The sequence below is a fragment of the Crocodylus siamensis genome, chromosome 7 (assembly GCF_052110815.1).
Source record: "Crocodylus siamensis isolate JL-2025a chromosome 7, ASM5211081v1, whole genome shotgun sequence".
Lineage (NCBI taxonomy): Eukaryota > Metazoa > Chordata > Crocodylia > Crocodylidae > Crocodylus > Crocodylus siamensis.
This window is the reverse complement of record NC_143401.1, coordinates 810,725-831,923: the sequence shown is the minus strand read 5'-3', so window position 1 is coordinate 831,923 and position 21,199 is coordinate 810,725. Positions and strand designations below refer to the sequence as shown.

Below are 21,199 nucleotides of genomic sequence, written 5' to 3'. Positions count from 1 at the left end.
ACCTCCGGAAGCGGAAGTGTGAAAGCAGCATCCGGATGCGGCGCGGTGTTTAGGCCCGGCGCGGCCGCAGCCATGGAAGCGGCGGAGCTGGAGCAGGGCCGCAAGAAGCGGCGGCGGGAGGAGACCCGGAGCCCCCGGCGCACCCGTTCGGCCCGCGGCAGCCAGTCCCCGCCGGCCGACGAGGGGCGCGGCCCGCACCAGGCCGCCCGCAGGCGCGATAGGGCGAGCAGGTACCGCCCGGGGCCGCCCCCCCCTCCCTTCCCCCAGAGAGTCAGCTGTGGCTACGGAGGCCGCAGACTGTTTCTCGCGTGTTTCGCCAGAGCAGGTCTACGTCGGGGGGGACACCCGGGCAGTGGGACGTGTTTCACTTCCTGTCCCCTCGTCCATGTTTTCCCGACTGAACACAGCACTGCCCTCCTTCCCCATCCGTCAGTCGTGTAGCGATCAGCAGTGCGCGGGACTGCGCTGATCAGCAGCTCCCTGACTCTGACCGGTTTAAAACGATCCCATCTCGAGCACCCCCTGGGTACCTTTCTCGTGTCAAGGCGTTGTAATAAATCTGTCAGTGGGGGCGGCGCCATGGATGAGGAGCCGCTGGTCTCGATTGTTCTTTAAAACGTTTAATTGTGGAGAGGTGTCGGGGGGTGGGTCTCAGTCAAGCACTGGAAAGAGGCCAGCATCTCCCGGCGGCTAGAAACCCTCTCCCGGTTTCCAGGTGAGTTGTAATCGCTCCGTTCAAAGCACTGTTCTGCTTCCCCATCTGTCATCGTGTGCCCTCTCGGCCATGGCAGTGCCAGGCGACGGTGCTTTCCAGCCCCCAGGGTTTGCCCAAGTCCTTCCCTGGCCATGCCCCGGTGTGGATGCATTTTTCAGGAGTGCTTGATCTCTTTCTGGCTGGTGAGGCTTTACAGTCATGTGAAATCTCTGTTTCAACTGAAAGTGCCTCGTTTGAGAGAGACGTTTATGGTCGCCTTTTTTGCGGCCGCCTTGACAGCTTTGTCGTCCCATGGTTGTCTCATTCACCTGCCTCTTTCCTCTGCTCTGAAGCCTCCAGTTTGTTAACGCCCATTTTATTAGGTCAAGCTTCAGTGATTGCTTAACCTCTGCACAAATGTCCTTTGTCTCTGCATGACGTGGGCCAAACAGCTCAGTTGTGTTGTGTTTTGTTCTGTTTTGTTAAGATCACCGGGCAAAAGAAAAAATAAATCCTCTAGTCGAAGAAGCAAGTCTCCTCGCAGTCGAAGAAGCAGAAGCCCTCATCATGTTGTAGTCAAAGTAAAACAGGTAATATATTTAATGTGGAGGTCCTGATCCTGCTTATTACTTTGCTTGTAACCTGTTGAAGCCCCAGGGATTCTGTGCAGCCATAGTAGGTGTGCGGATTAATTTGTAGGAACAGGATCTGAAGAAGGTGGGGCGACTAGTTTCTTACTTGATTACCATGTTTTTTTTCATAGTTTGTAAAGTTGGAAGGGACCTCGGAAGATCATTGGGTCCAGTCCCCTGCACCAAGCAGGAAAGAGACCTGGGGGTCAGGTGATAGTTGGATAGTTCATAAGTTTAGAACGTAGTTGTCTTGTAGCAGTGGGCAAAACTACAACCAACTCCATCACACACTCTGCCTCGAATGTTCGAGTGCTTGCAGAGATTATCTGTTAATCTGGCCTCTGTCACTCATACAGCCTCTCCCTTTAAGCTGGTCCAGTTCTCCAGGATAGTGTTGACACGGGGGTAGGGGTACAGCACAGCGTGTAGCTTAGGGTGGGGCCTCTCAACAGCAACAGAAAGTAGTAGGATGCTTCCAAACAGGCATGTGCTTGCTCTTGTAAAGGAGATCCTTCCCTCTCTTGTCCTGTTGATTAAATCATTAATCACATTTACAACTGGAATTGCGGAACAGTGGCACTTGTGTGAGACCCAAGATTTGGTGCATGGGGAGATGAGGTGATTCGCAAATAGATTCTCTTAAAGTTGTTGATGTATTAGGATAATAAGCAAATGTGTGCTACTGAGTTTTGTGGTGGGAAGTAAAAAGATGAGCCAGAAGACCTCTGAAAGGAATCGTGATTTCTGCAAGTCTCTGCAGTGTGGAAATGAGAAGAAAAAGGAATAAAGAAATGTGAGAGTGTTTCTAAGTGTTGTGTTAGTACATATCAGTGATTTAACACTTGTTAAATTTGGCTGAATTAGTGTTTTACCATGTGTGGAAGTGACAGAGCTGTTTGTTGCCTAGTACTTTATTTTGAGACTTCAAACTGCTGGCCAATGTTACTTTTTGCCCTCTGTGTACGCAGCACCTAACATGATGGCACCTGAATCATTTATGAGTTACAGTAATACAGAACAGCTAAGAATTAAGGAACTTTCGATTTTAGAGTAAACTAATTTAAAACCAGTTCTGCCTGTATTGTATCGATGAAGCTTGAGTTCATGATTTTTATTTAGTGATCATTCATTCAGTCAGGTTATCAAAACTTAATTCAGCAAAAGTCTGTATATAGCGTGTGTTTAAGTCTCTATGTTTTCTCATATTAAATTGTGATTTGTTTTTCTAAAGACTAAACAACATTCCTTGCCTTTTCTTTCTCCCTTAATTTTAAATAGGTCACTCTAATGTCTTTTTGTTCCAGGAGCGAGATGATCATTCCCACAGAGGACATGATGAACGAAAGCACAGAGACCAGGCCGAACAGGAACACCGACGAGAGCGAGACAGACACAGAGACCATTCAGACAGAAGGAAAAATTCCAGTGAAAGACCTGGAGGTCGAAGTCACGAGAGAGAGAGGGATTCCCAGAACCTCCGTGAGCAGCAAGCAGAGAGGGAATTTTACGATGAGAGAAGACGGGAAAATAGACAAAAGAACGAAGTGAACAATACGGACAGCAACCCTGAACTTGGCAGATCAGACAGTAAAACTAAAGACAAGGAGCCAGCAAACAAAGAGAAACCAAGCTTTGAACTGTCTGGAGCACTTCTAGAGGATTCAAACACTTTCCGCGGCGTCGTGATTAAATACAGTGAGCCCCCAGAAGCTCGGATTCCAAAGAAACGATGGCGTCTCTACCCCTTTAAGAATGACGAGGTGCTCCCAGTCATGTACATTCACAGGCAGAGTGCTTACCTGCTGGGCCGGCACCGAAGAATTGCCGATATCCCCATCGACCATCCATCTTGCTCCAAGCAGCATGCTGTGTTTCAGTATCGGTATGTATTCACTGCACCCATCTAGGGGGAAGGCTTATGCTGGTGGCTAGAAGTGAAAGCAGTCGGTGGTCAAGATCCTTTTCATCCAAGTAAATCTGCAGATGATACCTCCTATTTCAGAAATAGCTGAATGCTAGTGCCAAATAGTCTATGCTGTTTTAAGCAGTAGTCATGTCTTTCCTTGTATCTAACCACAAGCAACCTTTTAAGTAAGGCAGGTTGTAAATAGGGCATGCACGTGAGCTGGTGCAGTAGCTGGAGTGTGTCTATACTGCTTCCATGCTGTGCTTGGGGGAATTGTGATACAAGAAACATGCCTCGCCTACTTGTCCTGCCCCTCTGGATTAGCCACGTCCTGGAAGTGATCCAATGTTGCCATGTTAGAGGAGCCCACAGCTTGTGGCCCAGTACTGCTCTGGGACACGCCCATTGGTTAGCGCTTGGAGCTCTTCTAAGATGGTGATGATGCTGCATTTTGAGGGTTGGTGCAAGTGGGCAAAGCACGCTTCCACATGGCACTTCCAAGAGTGGCGTGGAGACCCCTGCCCAGGCAAGGAGTAGCACTGGAATCGGGGAGCTTTTTAGCAACAGTTGGCCAAATGTGAGTACATGAAGAGGGCAGGATGCATTTCATGATTGTAGGTAAAGAGGTGTCTTTTGTTTTTGCCAGGCTTGTGGAGTATACACGGGCTGATGGTACAGTTGGCCGCAGAGTAAGGCCTTATATCATAGATCTTGGCTCCGGCAATGGTACTTTCTTAAATAACCAACGGATTGAACCTCAGCGTTACTACGAACTGAAGGAGAAGGATGTGCTGAAGTTTGGGTTCAGCAGCAGGGAATACGTTCTTCTCCATGAATCTTCAGATAAATCCGAGGCAGATGCGAAGGAGGAGGAGGAAGTGGAGGAAGAGGAGAAGTCTGACAACAGTTAACGGATCTGGAAGATTCCAGAAATTTTTTTGGGTTTTTTTTTTTTTTTTTGCAGTAGAACTTGAAACTGGTAACGAATGTTGGAGCATCATGGCACTGATGCTGCTTATTGCCTTAAAGTCTTTCCTTTGTTGCTCATCAGTTCTTGTTTTAATTTGTTTTGGGGAACTCCTGACTGACTTGTATTCTGTCATTAAGAACCTTGTTAAGCTTATCCAGAAATCCACCTTTGTTTTAAGGTGATTATCTCTAACGAAGAAGGTGGGCACCTGGAAGTGAAGGCCTTGGGGCCTAAGTTATTTAACAGATTGTAACAAAAAAAAAAAAAGGTCCTACAATGATAAGCTATAGAACAAAATAGCAATTTTTTTTGGCTATTCTTACAAATTTGTTTGTCAACAACCCATTTGAAATCACCACTTAACTGGAATCCTGGGTAGAAAAAAGTGGTATTCTTTGTCACCTATCCAGTTACTTGATACGATTTGTTGAATCGCACGCTTACACTAATCTCGTAGCAGAGGAATTGACTGGGTTGTTTATTAAAAGGCCAGGTATGATGCACAGTTTTCTGTTTCTCATTTGAGTAGGCAGTTTGCTTTGAAAGGACTCTTCAGGAATGGGCGTTTCCCCAGAATACTTGCAATAGGCAATGAAGCTTGAAACAACAAGGAAATGCTTCCTTGGGTTTCGGTTATGATACTGTGGCATGGTGTCTACTGCAGCATGTTGCCACTGTGTCTTGAAACTGTGGCTGGCAGAGGCTGTCTTGTTTGAAACTAATCACATTGTTGTCTTGACATCTCCACTGCCCCACAAGTCCTTTCACTGGGATGCTGCATTAAATACCGATAGTTTCCTTGAGGTGGTGACAACAGTGTTTCAACCATAGTTTGCACTATTTTTTAAAATTCTTTACGAAAACTTTGTACCGTCATTTGTCTGAAATAACTCTTCATCTCCTGTATGAAACAGAAAACAGTCAATACTTTATCATTGTGAAATTTGTTAGAAAAAGGTCCATTTCTTGGAAACATTTAGATTTGCTTATATTCAAACATTTCTCTCCTGAGTTTTACTTTGTGATATAGGAAATATAACTTCAGTTACTAATTTTCCTCAGTTGTATCTGTGTTCTATGGGTGCATATGGTCTTCATATATATGTTTATGTATATACTTATGTTGTGTATTATGCACATAAAACTAAGGTTTATGGTGTAAATATGGGTTGTGATGCAGATTTTCAAACGGTAGGTATAAGAATGTGTTTTGAATAGTGGGATCACCTTTATATGCTCTGGGGTTTTTAAATAAAGAATTTTTGTAAATTTTTCCCTACCTGCTTTTAGCTGTAACATTTTTCTAGTGTCCATGCTGGTTTTTCTTTATATTCCCTTAAATCAATATAATATATTTTAAAGGAAATCCTTTGAATTCAAAGATGGAGAGGGGAAAAGCTAATATAAAGCATGTACGTTGTCTGTCACTGTTACATTAGCAAGGAAAAGCGGGAAAGAGATGTGTGGTTAAGCAGGAACACGTGTCACTTGGTAATCAAAATAATTTTTTGTAGCTTAATCCCCAGTGTGGTGGCTACACCCAGCTAACTGAACATCACACGTCTGATTTCTGGCTGTGTTGCTTGATGTGTTCTGGATCGTAGGCATGCCCAAGGACAGTCGAAATGGCTGACCCACGGCACTGTGAAAAATGAGCTATTTTCCTCTAAACCTTTTCCTCCCCTCTTCCCCACTCCAGCAGGTATCATCAGCATGTTTAAATTAATTTTAAATTTTAAAACATCAGCTGAAGCTTTCTGTCTCATTAGGAAAAACCAGAACGCGTAAAACTTAATGTAGCTCAGCACTGCTGTCTTGTTAATGAACGTAACCTGTTTGAATACATTACTCATTCCCAAAGGTGTCATAGTACTCACAGATTCATGGCTGTGATATAAAGGGGAAGGAAACTGCTGTCTAATCCAAAAAGGACTTTTCATACTTCTTTTGATTTGTTTCCTTTTTTGTTGTGCACATCCTAAATGAGTTGCTCAACTGTGACCCTGTCAGCCTAGTTCAGGAGTGGTATTGACTGGCTTCATGCTGAATTAATGTCCAGTCCTGGGGCTGGAAACAACGTAAGCGTACAGTACTAGATTTAGGAATTTCACTGGATAATGTACCAGGTTATTTTGTGAACAATCCTTTTCTGACTTGATGACCACTGTGTACAATAGCACAAAACTACCATTCTGGTATTGCTGTCCTGCACTGGGATATTTAAGCCTAGATCGAAGTGGCTGGTTCTGGTGGAATTCAAGGCCTGCGGTACACCAATGTTGAGGATGGTGATAAAAACCAAAGCCCTATTTTTAGCTGTAATGCAACATCCCAAATAGAACCAAGTGCTTTTCTTGCCTTATTTTTCAGTATAAAATCTCGAGGGCTCCTGATGTTAGGTCCTGAATACTTAAGCTGTCATTCTACGTATACTTAAGCACATACCTACAGTCCTTACTTTGCATACTGTTATGCAGCTGGTGTGCTTAAGTGTTTGGAAGACTGGGCCTTCATGTCCTGCTGCAGTCATTTTTTCCATTTCTCTGCTCTTGTTTTTGTATGAGCTAGACTTGTCTCTGTCAGGGCACATGCCAACTCGGTAACTGCCAATATAGTCTGATGCTCCATTTCAGGCATTTGCAGTTGGCAATTTTAAAGCATTGCTTCAAACATCATCTCTTTGTTTTATGTCAAATGGACTAACACCACGTACTTTTTAACATGATCTCTAAGGTAGTTCCATTTGGTTGCTAACCTTAACCCTAAGCAGCACAGGCATGTATATTTTGTAATGTTTTTTCCATTTGAAATCAGATTTTGCTTACAGAAAAGCTTTTGTTTCGCCACAGTATGCGGAAACGTGCACCAGTTGTATCCTCCTTGATTGGTTGTGTGTACATCTCGCTATGAATGGCACATTATCTGGCATACAGTAAGCTCCCAATGTATGTTGTTTGTATCAAGTGACATGTATAGAACTAATTTTAAATTAAAATTCTATAATTTAGTTTTAAATGGTTATGATTGAATGGTATCAACAAAAAGGCAAATACAAGGGTGTTATTATTCATGCAGCACTAGTGCAGAGACCCCAGTCTGGATTAGGGCTGTACCGTGCTAGGTATTGAACAAACAAGCTCACAACTGTCACTTTGTGACTTGGAGGAGATGGGGAGCACCACTGAACATACATTTTAATAGGTGAAATTTTTTCACACCCTTCCACTTACAGTGGTGGATGGTGTCTGAGTTGAGAGAGGTGGGACTTGAGGTTGGGATCAAATGGGAACACAAGGCAGGAGCAGGCTAGAGAGTACAGCTGAAAAACCTTGTTGCAGGTGAGGTAATGCAATCAGCTGGAGCGGTGATGCTCAGTGAGTGCAGAAGTAGCCTGGGGTACCTTGAGATCTGTCGGGGGGGGGCACAACCCAGAGATTTCAAACAAATCCACAGCTCTGCTTTCTGACGTCTTTGCACCAGAAAAAAACCCAGCTCTCTTATTTTTCTGCAGGCAAAAAAGTGAAATGGAAGCTCTGGCATCTTCCCAGGGGTGCCTCGAGTGCAAAAAGTTGAGATCTAGTGAGTGCAGGAAACAATCTCCACTTTGGGCTGCAGACTTCAGTACCACTGCTCCATGTTGAGTGACCAGAGGCATTTAACAAGCCTGTGTCCAAGAACTGGCCTATGCTGGGTGGAGCAGGGGCTATTTTGCTGTAGGGGATGGAGTCCTGCCGCCCCCCATGTGTTCTTGCTTAGGACCAGTCCTAGTACCATACACTTGGCTAGCAGTGTAGCTCTGTCCACACTGGTAATCGCACTGCACCTGCTACATGTTCGGATTAAAACTGGATAGAAACCAGCCTTAGAGCTGTTGCACATTTCCAAGTGCCACCTTTATAGCTGTTGGCTCTTCTTACAGCTGCATGGTCCTTTTTATCCTGGGCTAATCAGAGTCCAAATCTGGGAGCTGCGTGGCTGGCAGGGAGCTCCAGAGGCCGCAGCCAGTCCAACCCTCGGCCTGAGGCAGGATCATCCTGTACAAATCCACCACCTGAACTCTCGGTAAGAGACGGCACGGGGCATCGCGCCTGGACCTGATGCGGGTGACCCACGGCTGCCACGTCAGTAAATGCCCTAGAGGTCCCAGGCAGAGACGGGCGCTTAGCCCCTTGCCCGGCTCGTCTCCCCGGTGCGTCGCGCCCGTGGCTCCTCCCAATGGATGCTGCTTCTTTCACTCCCCTCCCCAAAGGCTTCGCATCCCATTACTGATTAAAAAAAAATAAATGCTATCTAGAAACACTACGTTCAACTAAAAAACCCGCAGAACAGGATCTGCGAATAGACCCACGGAAACGTGTTCGTTTCTCGACGTGGGCTTCAGGCAGGTTACTTGAAGCTGGCAGCCCCGAGGGAAGAAGGAGCGAGCGCGGCTGTCGTGTTGGGGGTTTTCAGTTAACAGCAGCGTTTGCAGATGCGAGCCGAGTGCGCCACGCGTAGCTGCGTGCGTGTCTAGCAGAACACGGGCGCCCGCCTGCCCCTCCACGCTACTTCTGTCCGTCCGTCCTGGCCGCTTCGCCTCCCTACACCGACCCCGCCCCGGCGGGGGGCGTCCCCCGATCCCCGCCTCTGCCCGGGACGGGCGTGCGCGCGCAGGTGGGGGCGCGCGGGGCGCTGCGGGCGTAGCCGGATAAATACGGCCGAGGGGGCGGGGCCGGGCCGGGCCGAGGGGGCGGGGCGCGGATCCATGATGGCGGCGCTGCAGCCCAAGGCGGGCGGCCCCCCGCAGATCCCGGACACGCGGCGCGAGCTGGCCGAGCTGGTCAAGCGCAAGCAGGAGCTGGCGGTGCGCGCCCGGCCCGGCCCGGCCCGGCCCGGCCCCACGGGCCCGCGGGGGTCGGGCGGGGCCTCAGTGCCGGGGGGCCTGGCCCGGGCCCGGGGGGGCGCCGGCCCGGGCAGGCGCGTGGCGCCTGGGCTCGGCCCGGGGCGGGCGGAGGCGTCCCCGGGGTGGCGGCTCGGCCGCCGGGTCTCCCCGCCACCGGTGGCGGCTTTAGCGGGCTCCGCTCTGTCGTGTGCTTCTTTCCCGCGGCAGGAGACGCTGGCGAACCTGGAGCGGCAGATCTACGCCTTCGAAGGCAGCTACCTGGAGGACACCCAGATGTACGGGAACATCATCCGCGGCTGGGACCGCTACCTGACCAACCAGAAGTGAGTGTGCGGCCGTGCCCGGAGAGCCGGGCCGGTTCCTCGGACGCTCGAGCCCGTCAGAGGTCCTGCGCGCGTGGGCCAGCTGCAGTGGCACTCGCCCCTTGAGTGCTGAGCACCTCGCTCCCCTCCCGACCCCGGGGCGGTAGGAAGATGCGAAAGGGGCTTCTGGCGGCCAGGATCTCGGCACGGTCTTCCTCGCACGCAGCGAGCGCATCCCTTAGGGTGGCGACCGGGTCCGGGAGGGAGGGAGCCGTGCCTCGTCCCGAGGCTCCGGGTCGCGGCTTCAGCCGGCCGCAGGGGAGCCGTGCCAGGGACGGCCCTCGAGGCGGCTGGGCCGGCGCAGTGAGAGCACGCTCTGTATTTCAGGAACTCCAACAGCAAGAACGACCGACGCAACCGGAAGTTCAAGGAGGCCGAGCGACTCTTCAGCAAGTCTTCGGTCACCTCGGCAGCCGTGAGTACCGCATGCGTGACGGGGCGGCGCGCGGCGCCAGCCCCAGCCCTGAGCTTCCCCCGCGCACACCACAAGGCAGCTGCAGCCCGGGCTGGAAGCCAGGCGGTCCGAGGCCCGGGGCAGGGCAGGGTGGGACGCACCTGTGGCTGCGCGTGGCCCCTCTGTCACATCTCGCTCTTCTCCTTTCTTCCAGGTGGCTCTGAACCACTCCTCATAGTTTTCTCTGGTTGTTCCCTTAGCAGCCTGTTTCCTCAGCTTTACTCGGGACTGACTGAGGGCAGAGCTGGGGTGACTGTTTCTCTCCCTGCCCTTATGGCACTTCTAGCTTGATACTTGGCAAGTCCTGACACGGTCGGTGCCCTCCTGCTGTTTGTAGCGAGGGCGGCGCAGTGGTGTCCATCCCTGTCTCCCCTCTCACAAGCATCTCCGAGTTTCCTTTGGTGCAGTCTCCCCCGCACGCTCACACCTGCCACGGCACCCAGAAGCGAGGGGGGAGGGAGCAGAACAAGCAGGAAACATTTGTGCCTTGCAAGCCTGTCCTTCCCGCTCTGCTCCTGTGCCAGTCCCTCTCTGGCCCTGCTGTATTGCCATTCAGCTGCCAATTCCTGGAGGCAGAGATCATCTCTCTCTTTCCGTCTGGAAACCGCCTTGCACGATTTTCAGTAAAACGTGATAAATGGGAATCTGTCTCCATAAGTGTCCCCTCTGGTTTTGTAGGCCGTCAGTGCATTGGCCGGAGTTCAAGACCAGCTCATTGAGAAGCGTAAGTAGCTGCCTGTTACCCGTCTCTGCGTGACTGACGTGGAAAGAAGGCAACCGTTTGCTTTGGAAAGAGGGCACCTCCCTGTGTGTCCTCTCCTCCCTGCAGTGCTTGCGTGTGGGGGTGCTTGCTGCTTCTGATGCTTGCGGTTGATTCCCTGCCTCTAGCCCTCCTTGCATGTGTGTGTGGTGGCGGGGGCGGGGGGTGTCTGTACCCCAGCAGTTCCACCGCTCTCAGTTCTTTTGCCATTAGTAACGTGTGCAGTGAAATTACAGTGCCTTTCCCTTCCGAAAAAGCAAGGTTAGTTTTGTGTCCATCTTAAAGCTTTCTGTGCATGAGACGTGCATGTAGGTGTGTGGCTTTGGTGACCAGGGGAGGTAAGAGTCCAGGGTCAGGTTTTGCTCGACTTCCTGGTCAGTAGTTGCCCCTAGAGCCACATGCTTGGAGTGCAGACTCTGGAGCCGGTGTGAGGTTTGTGGGGCTTCTTCACACCTTCCCTCCTGTGTTTGCCTGGTCCTCCCCTGCCTGTGTGACCTAAAGGTTGAGTTATTTTTATTTGTTTTCCTGCATTGACTCGCTTCAAGTTCATTCCTGGCTGATCAGAGGGGTTGCAGGGGCGGGCAGCGTTCCAGCTGTAGCACTGACTTCTTGCCTGGTCTAATTCTAATAGTTTTCTTTCTGTGGTGCTTAGGGCATTTTGCTGCCCCTTCTATAGGATATGGCATGTAGTAAATACATTCTGGGGTTGTTCCTGCTTCCAGAGTTTGCCTGGGATTGCCTGCAGGATGCCTCTTGCAGGGGATAACTTGTCCTGCTCCAGAAATGTGCTGCGCACTAGAGAACTTCCACAGCCCCCTGAGGCTGCCACGTGCCCTGTGCTGATGGGGTTTGCTTCTGTTCCTTGGGACCCGGCTTGGGCACACATGGTCTGTCTTGGAGCTGAACAGCTGGGAATTAACAGCTGTGCTCTCCTGGGTTTGTTGTGTTTTAGGGGAGCCGGGCAGTGGAACGGAGAGCGACACTTCTCCAGACTTCCACAATCAGGAGAATGAGCCCAGCCAGGAGGACGCTGATGATCTGGATGGGTCTGTGCAGGGCGTGAAGCCCCAGAAAGCTGCTTCCTCCACTTCCTCGGGGAGTCACCACAGCAGCCACAAAAAACGGAAGAACAAAAACCGACACAGGTTAGTGGTGCCAGCAGCCCTTGGCAGGCCCTCCGAGCCGTGGGGGTTGGTGTCGAACAGGCTTTGTCCCATGGAAGTAGCCATGTGTGTTAGAGCAGCGGGAGGGACAGGCTGCTGGTTGACCGGGGTGACGGGCTGATATCACTTTCCTGCCAGTCTCCAAGGCAGTGGGGAGAAACTGTTAGGTGCCTTTGGTGGGCCTGAGGAGGCCTGTTGGGGTTCCTTGGGGCTGGGGCCAAGAGGGAGAGGCCCTTGGAAGCAGGTAAACTAGTGGCCTGAGCAAGGGAGTGACAGGAAGGCGTCCCTGATTTCAACCCCAGCTCTGTTAGGGCAGTCTGAGTGATCCTGGGAGCGGTTCTCCTGCTTTTCTCTGCCTCTTCAAGTTCTCCAGCCATAGGGCAGAATACATCTGGCCTCTGCCCTAGGGGAAGGTTACGTTTTGGCTCCCACGAGGCCTGCCTGGGGTTGAGTGAGGTAGGGCTGCTGGCTGGCGTCTGGGGAATAAGGGCCGAGTGATAAAGCAAAATGTCTGGGCAGGCCCCAAATTCTGAAGCTTCTGGAAATTCCCAGTGCCTTCATCCAAACTTTATTCCAGACCCTTCCTTCCATTGTTTGTCCCAGACCAAGCCAAAGGAAGTAGGTTTGTCTGTTTACCCTGAGGAGCTCACTGTACAAAATAGTTTTCAAGCCAAGGGCTTGGTGCAGTTCAAAGGGGACTGTGCCTTTAGAGGGGCAGTAGGAGGGTCATTTACAGACTGCGCAAAGCCTCAGACCAAGGACATAAACCAGCCTCCAGTGATGGAGCTTAGGAATCAACTACTCCTCTGCTCATCTTTCTCTGAAACCAGTGAAACAGGGTCCAGGACTGCACAACCTCTGGTCTGGTCTGGTACTTCTTGTGTCTCTCAGAGAGAAAGCAGCCAGGTGGTCTCTTTCGGGTAGTTACCAGCTGTCCCGTACTGCGTTCTCACAGCCAGGCTGGGAATGTCTGGCCGAGTTCAGTGTAGTTAACTGTAATGACGGCTGTTACTGACTCCTGAGGTCTTTCCAGCAGAGGAAAATGTCCCAGGCCCCTCAAATCCATGGGCTAGCCCCAGGTTACGACAAGGAAGGTTCTGACAGGAGAGCCCTTCTGGCCCACCCCTGTCCCCCAGATGTGCTTGGGTGAAGCCCCTAGCTGATAGGGGGGACGGGCTGTCCGTGGTGTGGGGCTGCCCCTGTTCCAGGGACTCTTCTTGCCAGTTGCCTCAAAGGAGCTCTGCTGCCTCTGCCGGGAGCAGCAGAGGCCTCTGGCAACTGGCTGTCTTTGGGCATGATGAACACGGCTTGCCACAAGGACCAGCCCTTTGCAGGCCGTGCTGACTGCTGGCTCCAAAGCAGCTGAAACCCAACGCAAGTCTCCACTTGGCATCTGAACACTGGGAACCAGGTGAAACACAGGGATGTCGCTCTCGGGGGCCCTCACTTCCAGTGCTGTGCAACTCCTGAGATTAAAGCGTCCTGCGACAGTGCCTGCGCTAGGGTGTAATTCTGGTGAAATGTCCTGGTGACGCCCCTCTTTTTAACCAAGACAATTGTTGGCTTCCAGGAAGAGCACTAGAGAGTGAGCGCTGTGGTGTGTGTGTGGATGCTTGAGATGGCTGGTGGCTGTGCAAGGTTTCTGTAACTAGATTCAAGCAGTTCACCTTGTTTTCTGTCCAGGTTTGTAAGGGGGCTGCGTGGGGGTGTGTGTTGAGAGCAGCTGAATGCAAAGTGGGCCAGATATTTCTATGACCGCCTCTGCCTTTCTGCCTGAACAAACTTCTTTGCTTTGGCGCTAATAATCTGAAGAGAGCCTCTGCTTTCTGAGCTCCCACTTGATTGCTTTTGCAAGCAAAGAGAGCTCTGTCTCTGTGGGCTAGCATGCAGCTCCAAGTACCCCATAGCTTCCTTTCTCCGCATACATAAATTCCTTCTGCAAAACCACTACTCCACTCTTTAACGCCTCTTTACCCAGAAAGCCACTGGGGGAGGGGGGCTCTGGACTGCTGAGTCTGGAGTGCTTTTTATGCCACATTTTGGTTAAAAAAAATAAATATATTTATCATGACATTTGGACACTGGCTTTATTATTTCAGTAATCTCACTAAGGTGGCTAATCAACTAATTTATTTAATTCATTAGTATATTAATTTCTATTGCTTTCTTCCTTTCAAATGCTGCCCCTCAGCCCGTCTGGCATGTTTGATTATGACTTTGAGTAAGTTTGACTTGAATTAGTACTTGTGCTGTGTTGTTAGTGTGTAGACACCAATGTGCCTTTTGAGACCTTTCTAACCCATAGTTTATCTGTTTAATTGTAGGTATGTATATTAGGTTAGGCTGGGAAGTTTTTTTTAAAAACAGAAAAACGTGACGGAGGTAACATTTTTATTTAATAACTTAAGCAAAATTAAATCAACTTCACTCTTCTGCCTCTCTTACTTTATTTTTAAATAGATAAACTTTGTCTTAAAACATAGTTAAAACCTGATTTCCTGGCTTTGCTTCCTAAAGAGATTAGTGTAGATTTGGATATTGTCTTCTGGTTGAATGTAATAAACCCAATACCCATGAGTTTTGTAACCCCTGTTGTCTCAAAGTTCTCTCTTTCTCTGTATTCCAAGTAAATTGTCGTTACCGCAATGGCTGAATAATTAATTACACACGGCATAGTTACACCTCTAACCAAGTAACATAGAGCATGCATTTTTAATCCTATATCTGTATGCTGCATAACTTCTCTGTGATTGGTTTTTATCTGAACCTTTGCTAACTCTCTGTGACCGAGTGGGTAGAATATGCCTTTTGGCAAGGAGTGAAGAATCCACTCTTGTTTGTCTCTGCTCCTTGCCCAGTAACACTGGGACACTGATTCAGCTCAGCTGAATCGGAGACTGACCGAATTAACCAAATAGTCTTTGTTGTAGCCTGTGCCGTATGCGGTAGCTGGTTCTTGGAGCCCCCCTTGTGGTGTAGCGTATTGAAATGGGCATTTCTCTTATCTTTCTCATCGCAGGATTGATCTCAAGTTAAACAAAAAGCCAAGAGCCGTAAGTATCCGTCCTCCCCGTCCTCATTTGTATTGTTGATCTGTACACACCGGTGACCCTCTGCTTCCGCCGTGGTTCAAATCTCTCTTTGTCATGGCAGGGGGATAGTTTAGTGCCAAGGCAGCAGGTGCCTTTTGGATTTGTCGCGGTGGGCTCATCCATTGCTGGTTTGGTATTGCTACAGTGTAGAGGCCCCTTCGTTTGTTTGAGAAGTACTGCACTTGCGCCCTTCCTCCTGGTGCTGTGAAGACCTGCTGGGGTCTGGCAACCGGTCCTTAGCGGAGGTGCAGAGGAAGGGGCCTGCTCTTGGACGTGTGCCACTACTGTAGCGCGCTCTGCCTGCAGAGAACGGGGTGGGAGTGGGGGTGAGAGCAGACGTCTGAGGGAGTGTCCGAGGCCAGTGAGCGGGTTGGGTGTGTGGAGGGCCTTAACACCGGTGCTCTCCGCTCTCTGCAGGACTACTAGACTCATCAGCACTGAAGCTTCCAGGATGTGGGCCCCACGTGAGTCCCCACCGAGGAAAATGCCAATCTAGCGCAGGAGTGGGCTGCCAGCTCTGCAGCCGCACGTCTGCAGCCGGAAGCAGCCAATTCTGTCACGCCGCTGCGGGGGAGACCGTCTTGGCCGATGTACTTTGTACTTTGTGTCATTGTGAGTCCCCTGGGACACTGGACTGGGCCGCGGCATGGGCGATCTTCAGGCCCCAAGGGCTTGCGCTGTCACCCGGCTGAAGGCACCCTCCAGCCGGCTGACCCCGCCGCCATCATCTGTCCTCACTGCCGAGAGACATCATCGTCGCTCCCATTCCCGGGGGATGGGCCTGTTTGTCCGCGCGGGTTGTAAATCTGTTACATGATTTTTTTTTTTTTTTTTTAATACGGCTCGTTAGTGTTTTGTTCTTGTTCGGGGTTGTTTTAACCAAAGTGACAAACTGGCTCTTCATCTTTTTCCTTTCCTACAAGCCCAGCAAGGCAGGCATGCTCTTTGTTTTGGGGACTGCTCCACTGCAGTTCTTACCTGACGTGGAGCAGCAAGTGGCTCCCCCTTTCCTCTCTCTCCTCCCTTCCCCAGGGCTCTGCGGGCTCTGAGCGATGGGAAGGCTGGAGGTCAAAGCCCTTTTCCTCTGGGTGATGTGTGGGGGGCAAGGGGTGGAGTCTCTTTTTAATGCAACCTTCTGTCATTTGTATATAAAACAATAAAAGTCCCACGTTTGCGTCTCCTCCTGGTTTGCTTTGAAGTTCATTCCAAGCCCCCTAGGAGCCTGGCCTCTGTTCTCCGTCTTGGGGGTCTTCCCTGGGCCTCGCTGCCTTTCTCCCCTCGCAGGTGATGGGGACACGTGCACTGACGCTGCCCTCGGGGCTGCTTGCTGGAATTCCCCTGGGAGGGCATGGGCGAGTTGCCATGAAGGGTGCCTGCGCGGGTGAACATGGCTCCAGGGTACTGCCACCCTTAGCTTCAGGATGCTGCAGCCCTGTCGTGCCAGTACTTAGAGCCCCGCTTCCAAGACCCTGCTTGGCTATTCCCTGCCGAGCAGCTCCTCCAGGGCAAGGTGACCTCGGAGGGAAGTTCCTGGCCCCGGAGTCCCTCCTTGCTGTGTGCCAGAGCTTGCAGGACCCCTGTTTTAATAGCTGTTGCTTGTGGTGGTGCCTGCCTTGGGCTGGATGCTTTCCTAGGCAAGCAGTGGGCCCGCTTCTGGGACCTGCAGCAGGGCGCTGTGCGGTGGCTGGCCCCACGGGGAGACTTGGCTGACACTGCACAGGTGTATGCAGCCAAAGGCTGGCGCTGACCACGGAGATGCTGCTGTGGAGTAAATACCTGGTGCTGCAGGTAGGCTCCGGGCAAGGCAGCATTGCTGTGAGGTAAGGGACGCTGTGCGGGTGGGCCCAGAGCACACCGGCCTTGCACCCTGGATACCCAAGCAGGGGGAAGCCTGCAGTGAGGCTGGGCTGGGGCTGGCAGGGACCGGGGAGGTCCCCAGAGGCACCAGCAGGGGGCAGGCCCCTGGCACTGTGTGTGCAAGGAGCTGCAGCAGCAAGGCTGCCGGCAGCAGTGCCCCAGGTGCTTCCTGTCATCCCACCAAGGCCCGGGACCTACTGGTCAACCACCTCCTGGCGCTGGTCAAGCTTGTCTTCTGGCGGCCCAGGCAGGAGGCTCTGGCTGGGAAGGCTCCCGGTGCCCTCGGGCCGTTTTTCCTCGGTGTCCGCGCGTCTCCGGGCACAGCACCACTAGGCAGTAGCCGCTGGTGAGCTCCCTCAGTTCGCGAGCCGGTGGGCGCTGCCCGGGGTGTCTGCTCGGTGTCCCCCGGGGGAGCACCAGTTTTGACCCTATGACCCGCACAGGCACACCCTGTTTTCTCTTTTGTTGTCCACTGTAATTTATTCGTGTTTTTAAGGTGCTGGTCGTCCTACCCAGTGGCTGCCCCGTGGCGGTTTTAGGCTTTTAGCTTTTTTACGCTTTAAAGCTTTTAGCCTTTTAGAAAACGGCCAGGAAGATATGGAGATCTGGACGCCAGCGAGCTACCCTTATCCATACTGTTTTTAGTTGATGTCTTCGGGTGCTGGTCGTCCTTCGCCGCAGCAACATGCCGACTGATGACGACAACCAGCGGGATGCACACCTTCGGGGGTGGTTTTAACATCAGTTCCCTCCCTGCGCCCCATCGGGGGTGCGGGGTGCGTGTTCACCGCCGGCTGCCATCCGCAGGCGACCCGCAGAGACTGGCGGTCTACACTGCGACATCGTGAGGACATCGAATAGTCCCGGTCAGGGCCGGCAGGTCTCCAGGGACAAGCTGCAGGGAGAGGGAGGCTGGGGGTGACACCGAGCACGGACAGGGAGGTTTCTGCCCCAGGGCTGCTTCCTGACCTCTTGTCCCCCGACTCTTGGCTGCAGGGGCCCAGCCCATGCGGCTGAAGTGGGCTGCGGAGCAGGGGTGGCAGCAGTCACCCTGCAGCCGAGGGAGCGGTGGGCAGCAGCCCCCACCACGTTGTGCCCGGAGAGACTGGTGCTGGTAGGGTAGGGGCGGCTGAGTCCAGCCTAGCGCCGAGATCAGGGGCGAGCGTTCTTGCCTCGCAGGCCCCTGACCCCGCCTGCTCCCCGGGTACATCACCTACCTTTGGCCCGTGCGGGACGCTGCGGCTGCCTGTGGGCTGGGCTGGCTGCGTCTTGGCTTGCTGCAGTGGCTAGCCCTGCACCAGGGCCTGCTCCGGTCACATCCCTTCCCCATGGTGCCGGTGTCCTGCTGCTGTTACCTGCCTGTAGGGAGCAGGGTAGAGTTGCACCTTATAGACTAAGCTAACTGTGTGCCTAGGGATCTAGCACAAGCTTCGTGAGCTGCAGCTCCCTTTGTTGTATGCTGTGAGAGGAAGTGCAGAAAGCAGCAGTGGAGGGAGAGGTCCCTGCTACACATCACATACCTTACACAAGTAACTGCTGGATCACAATAGATGTAGGCTGCCGCGCTGCAAAGTAATGATCACAGGCTAAAGAAGACTGTCCTGTGACAAGAAGAGCCATCCAGCTGTACAGCTAGTGCTTGACAGTGAGTAACAACTCCACAGCTGGTTTCTAGCCAGCTTGGTGCAGCAGGCCTCTTAGATCCTGGCTTATCTGGCCCCCTAGCATTGGCTGTTAGCCTTTAACTGGGAAATCCCCATCCCGCCTGCCCTTCGCTCCAGTGCACGGTGGCTGCCTGCCCTGCAGCCCCTTCCTCTGTGTACGGCTGATAACCGCTGGAGCAGGGGGGCCAGGACGTGCCTGCTTCTGCGTGCAAAGCCGAGCTGAACCCGGGGCCGGGAGTGCTGTCCCAGGCTGTGGTCACGGCCATGCAGCAGGGAGCGGGGCAGCTGTTGTGGCCTTGGCCTCAGTGCAAGGGCAGGGCACGGGGGGGCTCCAGCAGGGCCCAGAGGAGCTGTGTCCCGGGTGGCGGTGTGGAGCTGTTGTGCAAGCCTGACTCATGCCAGTGCCCGTCTGCTCCCATGAGCTTCCCCGCCGGGCACACGGGGCCCTGGCTCACGCATGAGCTCAGTGCCGAGGCCTGGATCCTTGCAATTAGCTGGTGAAAGTGGGGCTCCAGCCAGCAGCTCCCCTTGCGCTGCCAGCCCCAATGTGCGGGTGGGGCAGGTGAGGCATGGGGAGCCTGCCAGCTGAAAGGGCAGCTGTGCACGGAGCTGCACGCGGCCCGGGGTTTTCCATTCAGCTCTGCTCCCCCTCTGCGCGCTGGGGTTTCCCTCAGGAGTCAGGGAGGCCGCGGGAGACAGGCTGCAAATAGGGGCAAGCGCTGAGTGTGGGTCCCATAGGTGCACGGAGCCACCCAGGTGTGCAGGAGGGCGCCTGCCCACTCCTCTTCCCCCAAGCCACAGCTGCCGCAGGGGCTGGCCGCGGCCGCACCCCCAGGTTGCAGCTGCGCTTGCCAACACGCTTGCACGTGCCAGGCCTGTGCCCAGCCCCAGCCCCACACCGCGCCCTCCATCACGGCCTTGCCCCAGCTGGCTCCCAGTCCCCTCCTAGCCCAGCTCCGTCTGGCCTGAGGCGGGGGCCGCCCCGCTGCAGTCGCTTCCTTGTTCTCCGGCTGCTTGTTGGAAGCTTCCAGGAAGGCAGCCGGCTCCTCTGTGAGCGTCCCCCCTAGGCCTGGCGCAGCCTCCCCGGGCCTCTGCTCCTGAGCTGGTTGGTGGCAGGGGCAGGCCACTGCTGGGACACACCTGACCCCGGGGGTGTTGTGCTCACCCTGCTCATTCCCCAGGGACTTGTTTTGGGAGGGCAAGCACCTGCCTTGAGTCTGCTGGAGCCTGATGCCAGCCAGGCACCGGCAGTGAGCTGGGCTGGGCTGGGGATGCCAGCGGGACCAGCCCCGCTCCAGACGCAGCCACGGAGCAAGCCAGGGGGGCAGCCGCGGGGCCCGGCTGGCTTGGCCCCAGAGCACAGGGTCTCTCCAGGTCCCCCCATGCTTGGGGGGCAGTGCACCCTGCAGGCCCTGCCACTGCCTCCCCATCTGGCCTTGGCTGAGTCACTGGATCGCTCTGATTTTGGGGGGCATGGGGGTTGAGCCCCAGCCCAGCCCCTCGGTGCTGCAGCCATGTGCCAGTGCTGCCCTTGGCCGTGGTGCCTGCATGGGGCAGGGGCCAGCAGGGATGTGCCCAGCGGGGACGGGCGCTGCTTTGCACCTGAGCCTGGCATGGGAGTGGAGGGGGCATCCCAAATACCACCCCATCACCGTTTGCAGGTGTCTGCCACCCACACTCTCCAAACACCCCCCAACACACACACACACACAGCTGCAACCCTCCCAGCCTCCCCCTACCCTGAAACACCCATCCCAAATACCTGCTAACAACCCCCCAACACACACACACACACACACACACACACACACTCTTGTGCCTGCTCCCCACCCCCTGAAACACTCCTGCACAAACACACACCTACATCTCTGCACACTGCCCCCTCAATACCCACATACCCATGTCCACGGCTGCTTGCCCTACGCTGCCCCCAGCTCAGGGCCCACGTGGGTCTGGCCCTCCCCAGCTGGTGCCCGCAGCCCGGCTCCTGGGCCATGTTTGCAGGGTGCTGACGTGGCTCCACTCCGGGGCCTGTCCGGGGCCACATGGGGCTCAGCGACGTGCAACATGGAAGGCCTCTGGGACACACTGGCCTGCAGGACCAGCCTATCCAGTGGGTATATAGGGCCCGTGTCACCACCCAGCAGCTCAGGACTGGCCTGCCACCCTCAGCCCCTGCTGGACTGAGGCTCTGGGCAAGCTGGGACCCCCCCCCCACCCACACATTCCCCACAGGCACCCGGCAGGGATCAGTGCCTGGGCTGTCCCTGGAGCTGCGCTGGGCCAGGGTGCAAGCCTTAGTACTCCCTGTGATGCTTGTGCGACGCAGGCTATGGGCGGGGGGGAGGAGCAGTCGCCCCTCACTCCACTAAGATGAGCCCTGCTTTGATTTCTGCCCCCCCTCCAGGGCTGAGCCTAGGGCTGGGGTGCTGGGGATGCCTGAGCTGGAAGGGGCAGGGGCTGAGCTGCAGCTAGAGGCCCCCGTCGCTGGCCAGGCTGTAGCCCCCCCCACCCCGCACAGTCTCAGCCTGGCTGCGGGCTCCCCTGGGCTGGCCCCAGCCCTGCCGACACTCCTTTGTCTGCCAGGCTGCCCTGTTTACTCTGCTGCCTCCGCTTCCTTCCTCCCTGGCTCCAGCACGCAGCCCTGCTCGGGTGCTGCCGCCCCACCAGGCACCTGCCAAGGCTGCTGTGTTGGAGCAGGGCCCCGGCTGCAGCCTGAGAAGCGCCCTGGACAGCAGAGGAGCCAGGCGTCCCCGGGGGGGG

The 21,199-nt window shown here is 53.8% G+C and overlaps 2 protein-coding genes across 10 annotated transcripts; both read left to right on the top strand.

Moving 5' to 3' along the window:
- Positions 1–7: 7 nt before the first annotated feature.
- Positions 8–7,200, top strand: SNIP1 (Smad nuclear interacting protein 1). Its single transcript, XM_090057358.1, has 4 exons — positions 8–230; positions 1,182–1,284; positions 2,631–3,208; positions 3,879–7,200. The coding sequence occupies exons 1-4, from the start codon at positions 73–75 to the stop codon at positions 4,141–4,143; spliced, it is 1,104 nt and encodes a 367-aa protein (XP_089913484.1). The 5' UTR covers positions 8–72; the 3' UTR covers positions 4,144–7,200.
- Positions 7,201–8,894: 1,694 nt separating this feature from the next.
- On the top strand, positions 8,895–16,095 carry MEAF6 (MYST/Esa1 associated factor 6). Of its 9 annotated transcripts, none has more exons than XR_016443482.1 (7): positions 8,895–9,045; positions 9,292–9,407; positions 9,774–9,861; positions 10,579–10,624; positions 11,613–11,805; positions 14,015–14,876; positions 15,333–16,095. XR_016443482.1 is itself a non-coding variant. In XM_090057363.1 (7 exons), exons 1-7 carry the CDS (start codon positions 8,947–8,949, stop codon positions 15,339–15,341), a joined length of 585 nt encoding a protein of 194 aa, XP_089913489.1. In that variant the 5' UTR covers positions 8,895–8,946; the 3' UTR covers positions 15,342–16,095. The 9 variants fall into 9 exon arrangements, 4 of the variants coding, with proteins under 4 accessions (XP_089913489.1, XP_089913488.1, XP_089913486.1 ...); XM_090057363.1 differs by having other exon boundaries at positions 14,843–14,876; XR_016443481.1 differs by having other exon boundaries at positions 8,909–9,407; positions 14,148–14,205; positions 14,843–14,876.
- The last annotated feature ends 5,104 nt before the right edge of the window (positions 16,096–21,199 follow it).

Excerpts from the sequence above, each read along its gene's own strand:
- MEAF6 (XM_090057360.1), top strand. The coding sequence starts at position 8,947 with ATGATGGCGGCGCTGCAGCCCAAGGCGGGCGGCCCCCCGCAGATCCCG. Across the intron at positions 9,862-10,578 it reads CTTCGGTCACCTCGGCAGCC|GCCGTCAGTGCATTGGCCGG; the intron begins GTGAGTACCGCA and ends CTGGTTTTGTAG. Across the intron at positions 10,625-11,612 it reads AGACCAGCTCATTGAGAAGC|GGGAGCCGGGCAGTGGAACG; the intron begins GTAAGTAGCTGC and ends GTTGTGTTTTAG.
- SNIP1 (XM_090057358.1), top strand. The coding sequence starts at position 73 with ATGGAAGCGGCGGAGCTGGAGCAGGGCCGCAAGAAGCGGCGGCGGGAG. Across the intron at positions 231-1,181 it reads AGGCGCGATAGGGCGAGCAG|ATCACCGGGCAAAAGAAAAA; the intron begins GTACCGCCCGGG and ends TGTTTTGTTAAG. Across the intron at positions 1,285-2,630 it reads TTGTAGTCAAAGTAAAACAG|GAGCGAGATGATCATTCCCA; the intron begins GTAATATATTTA and ends TTTTTGTTCCAG.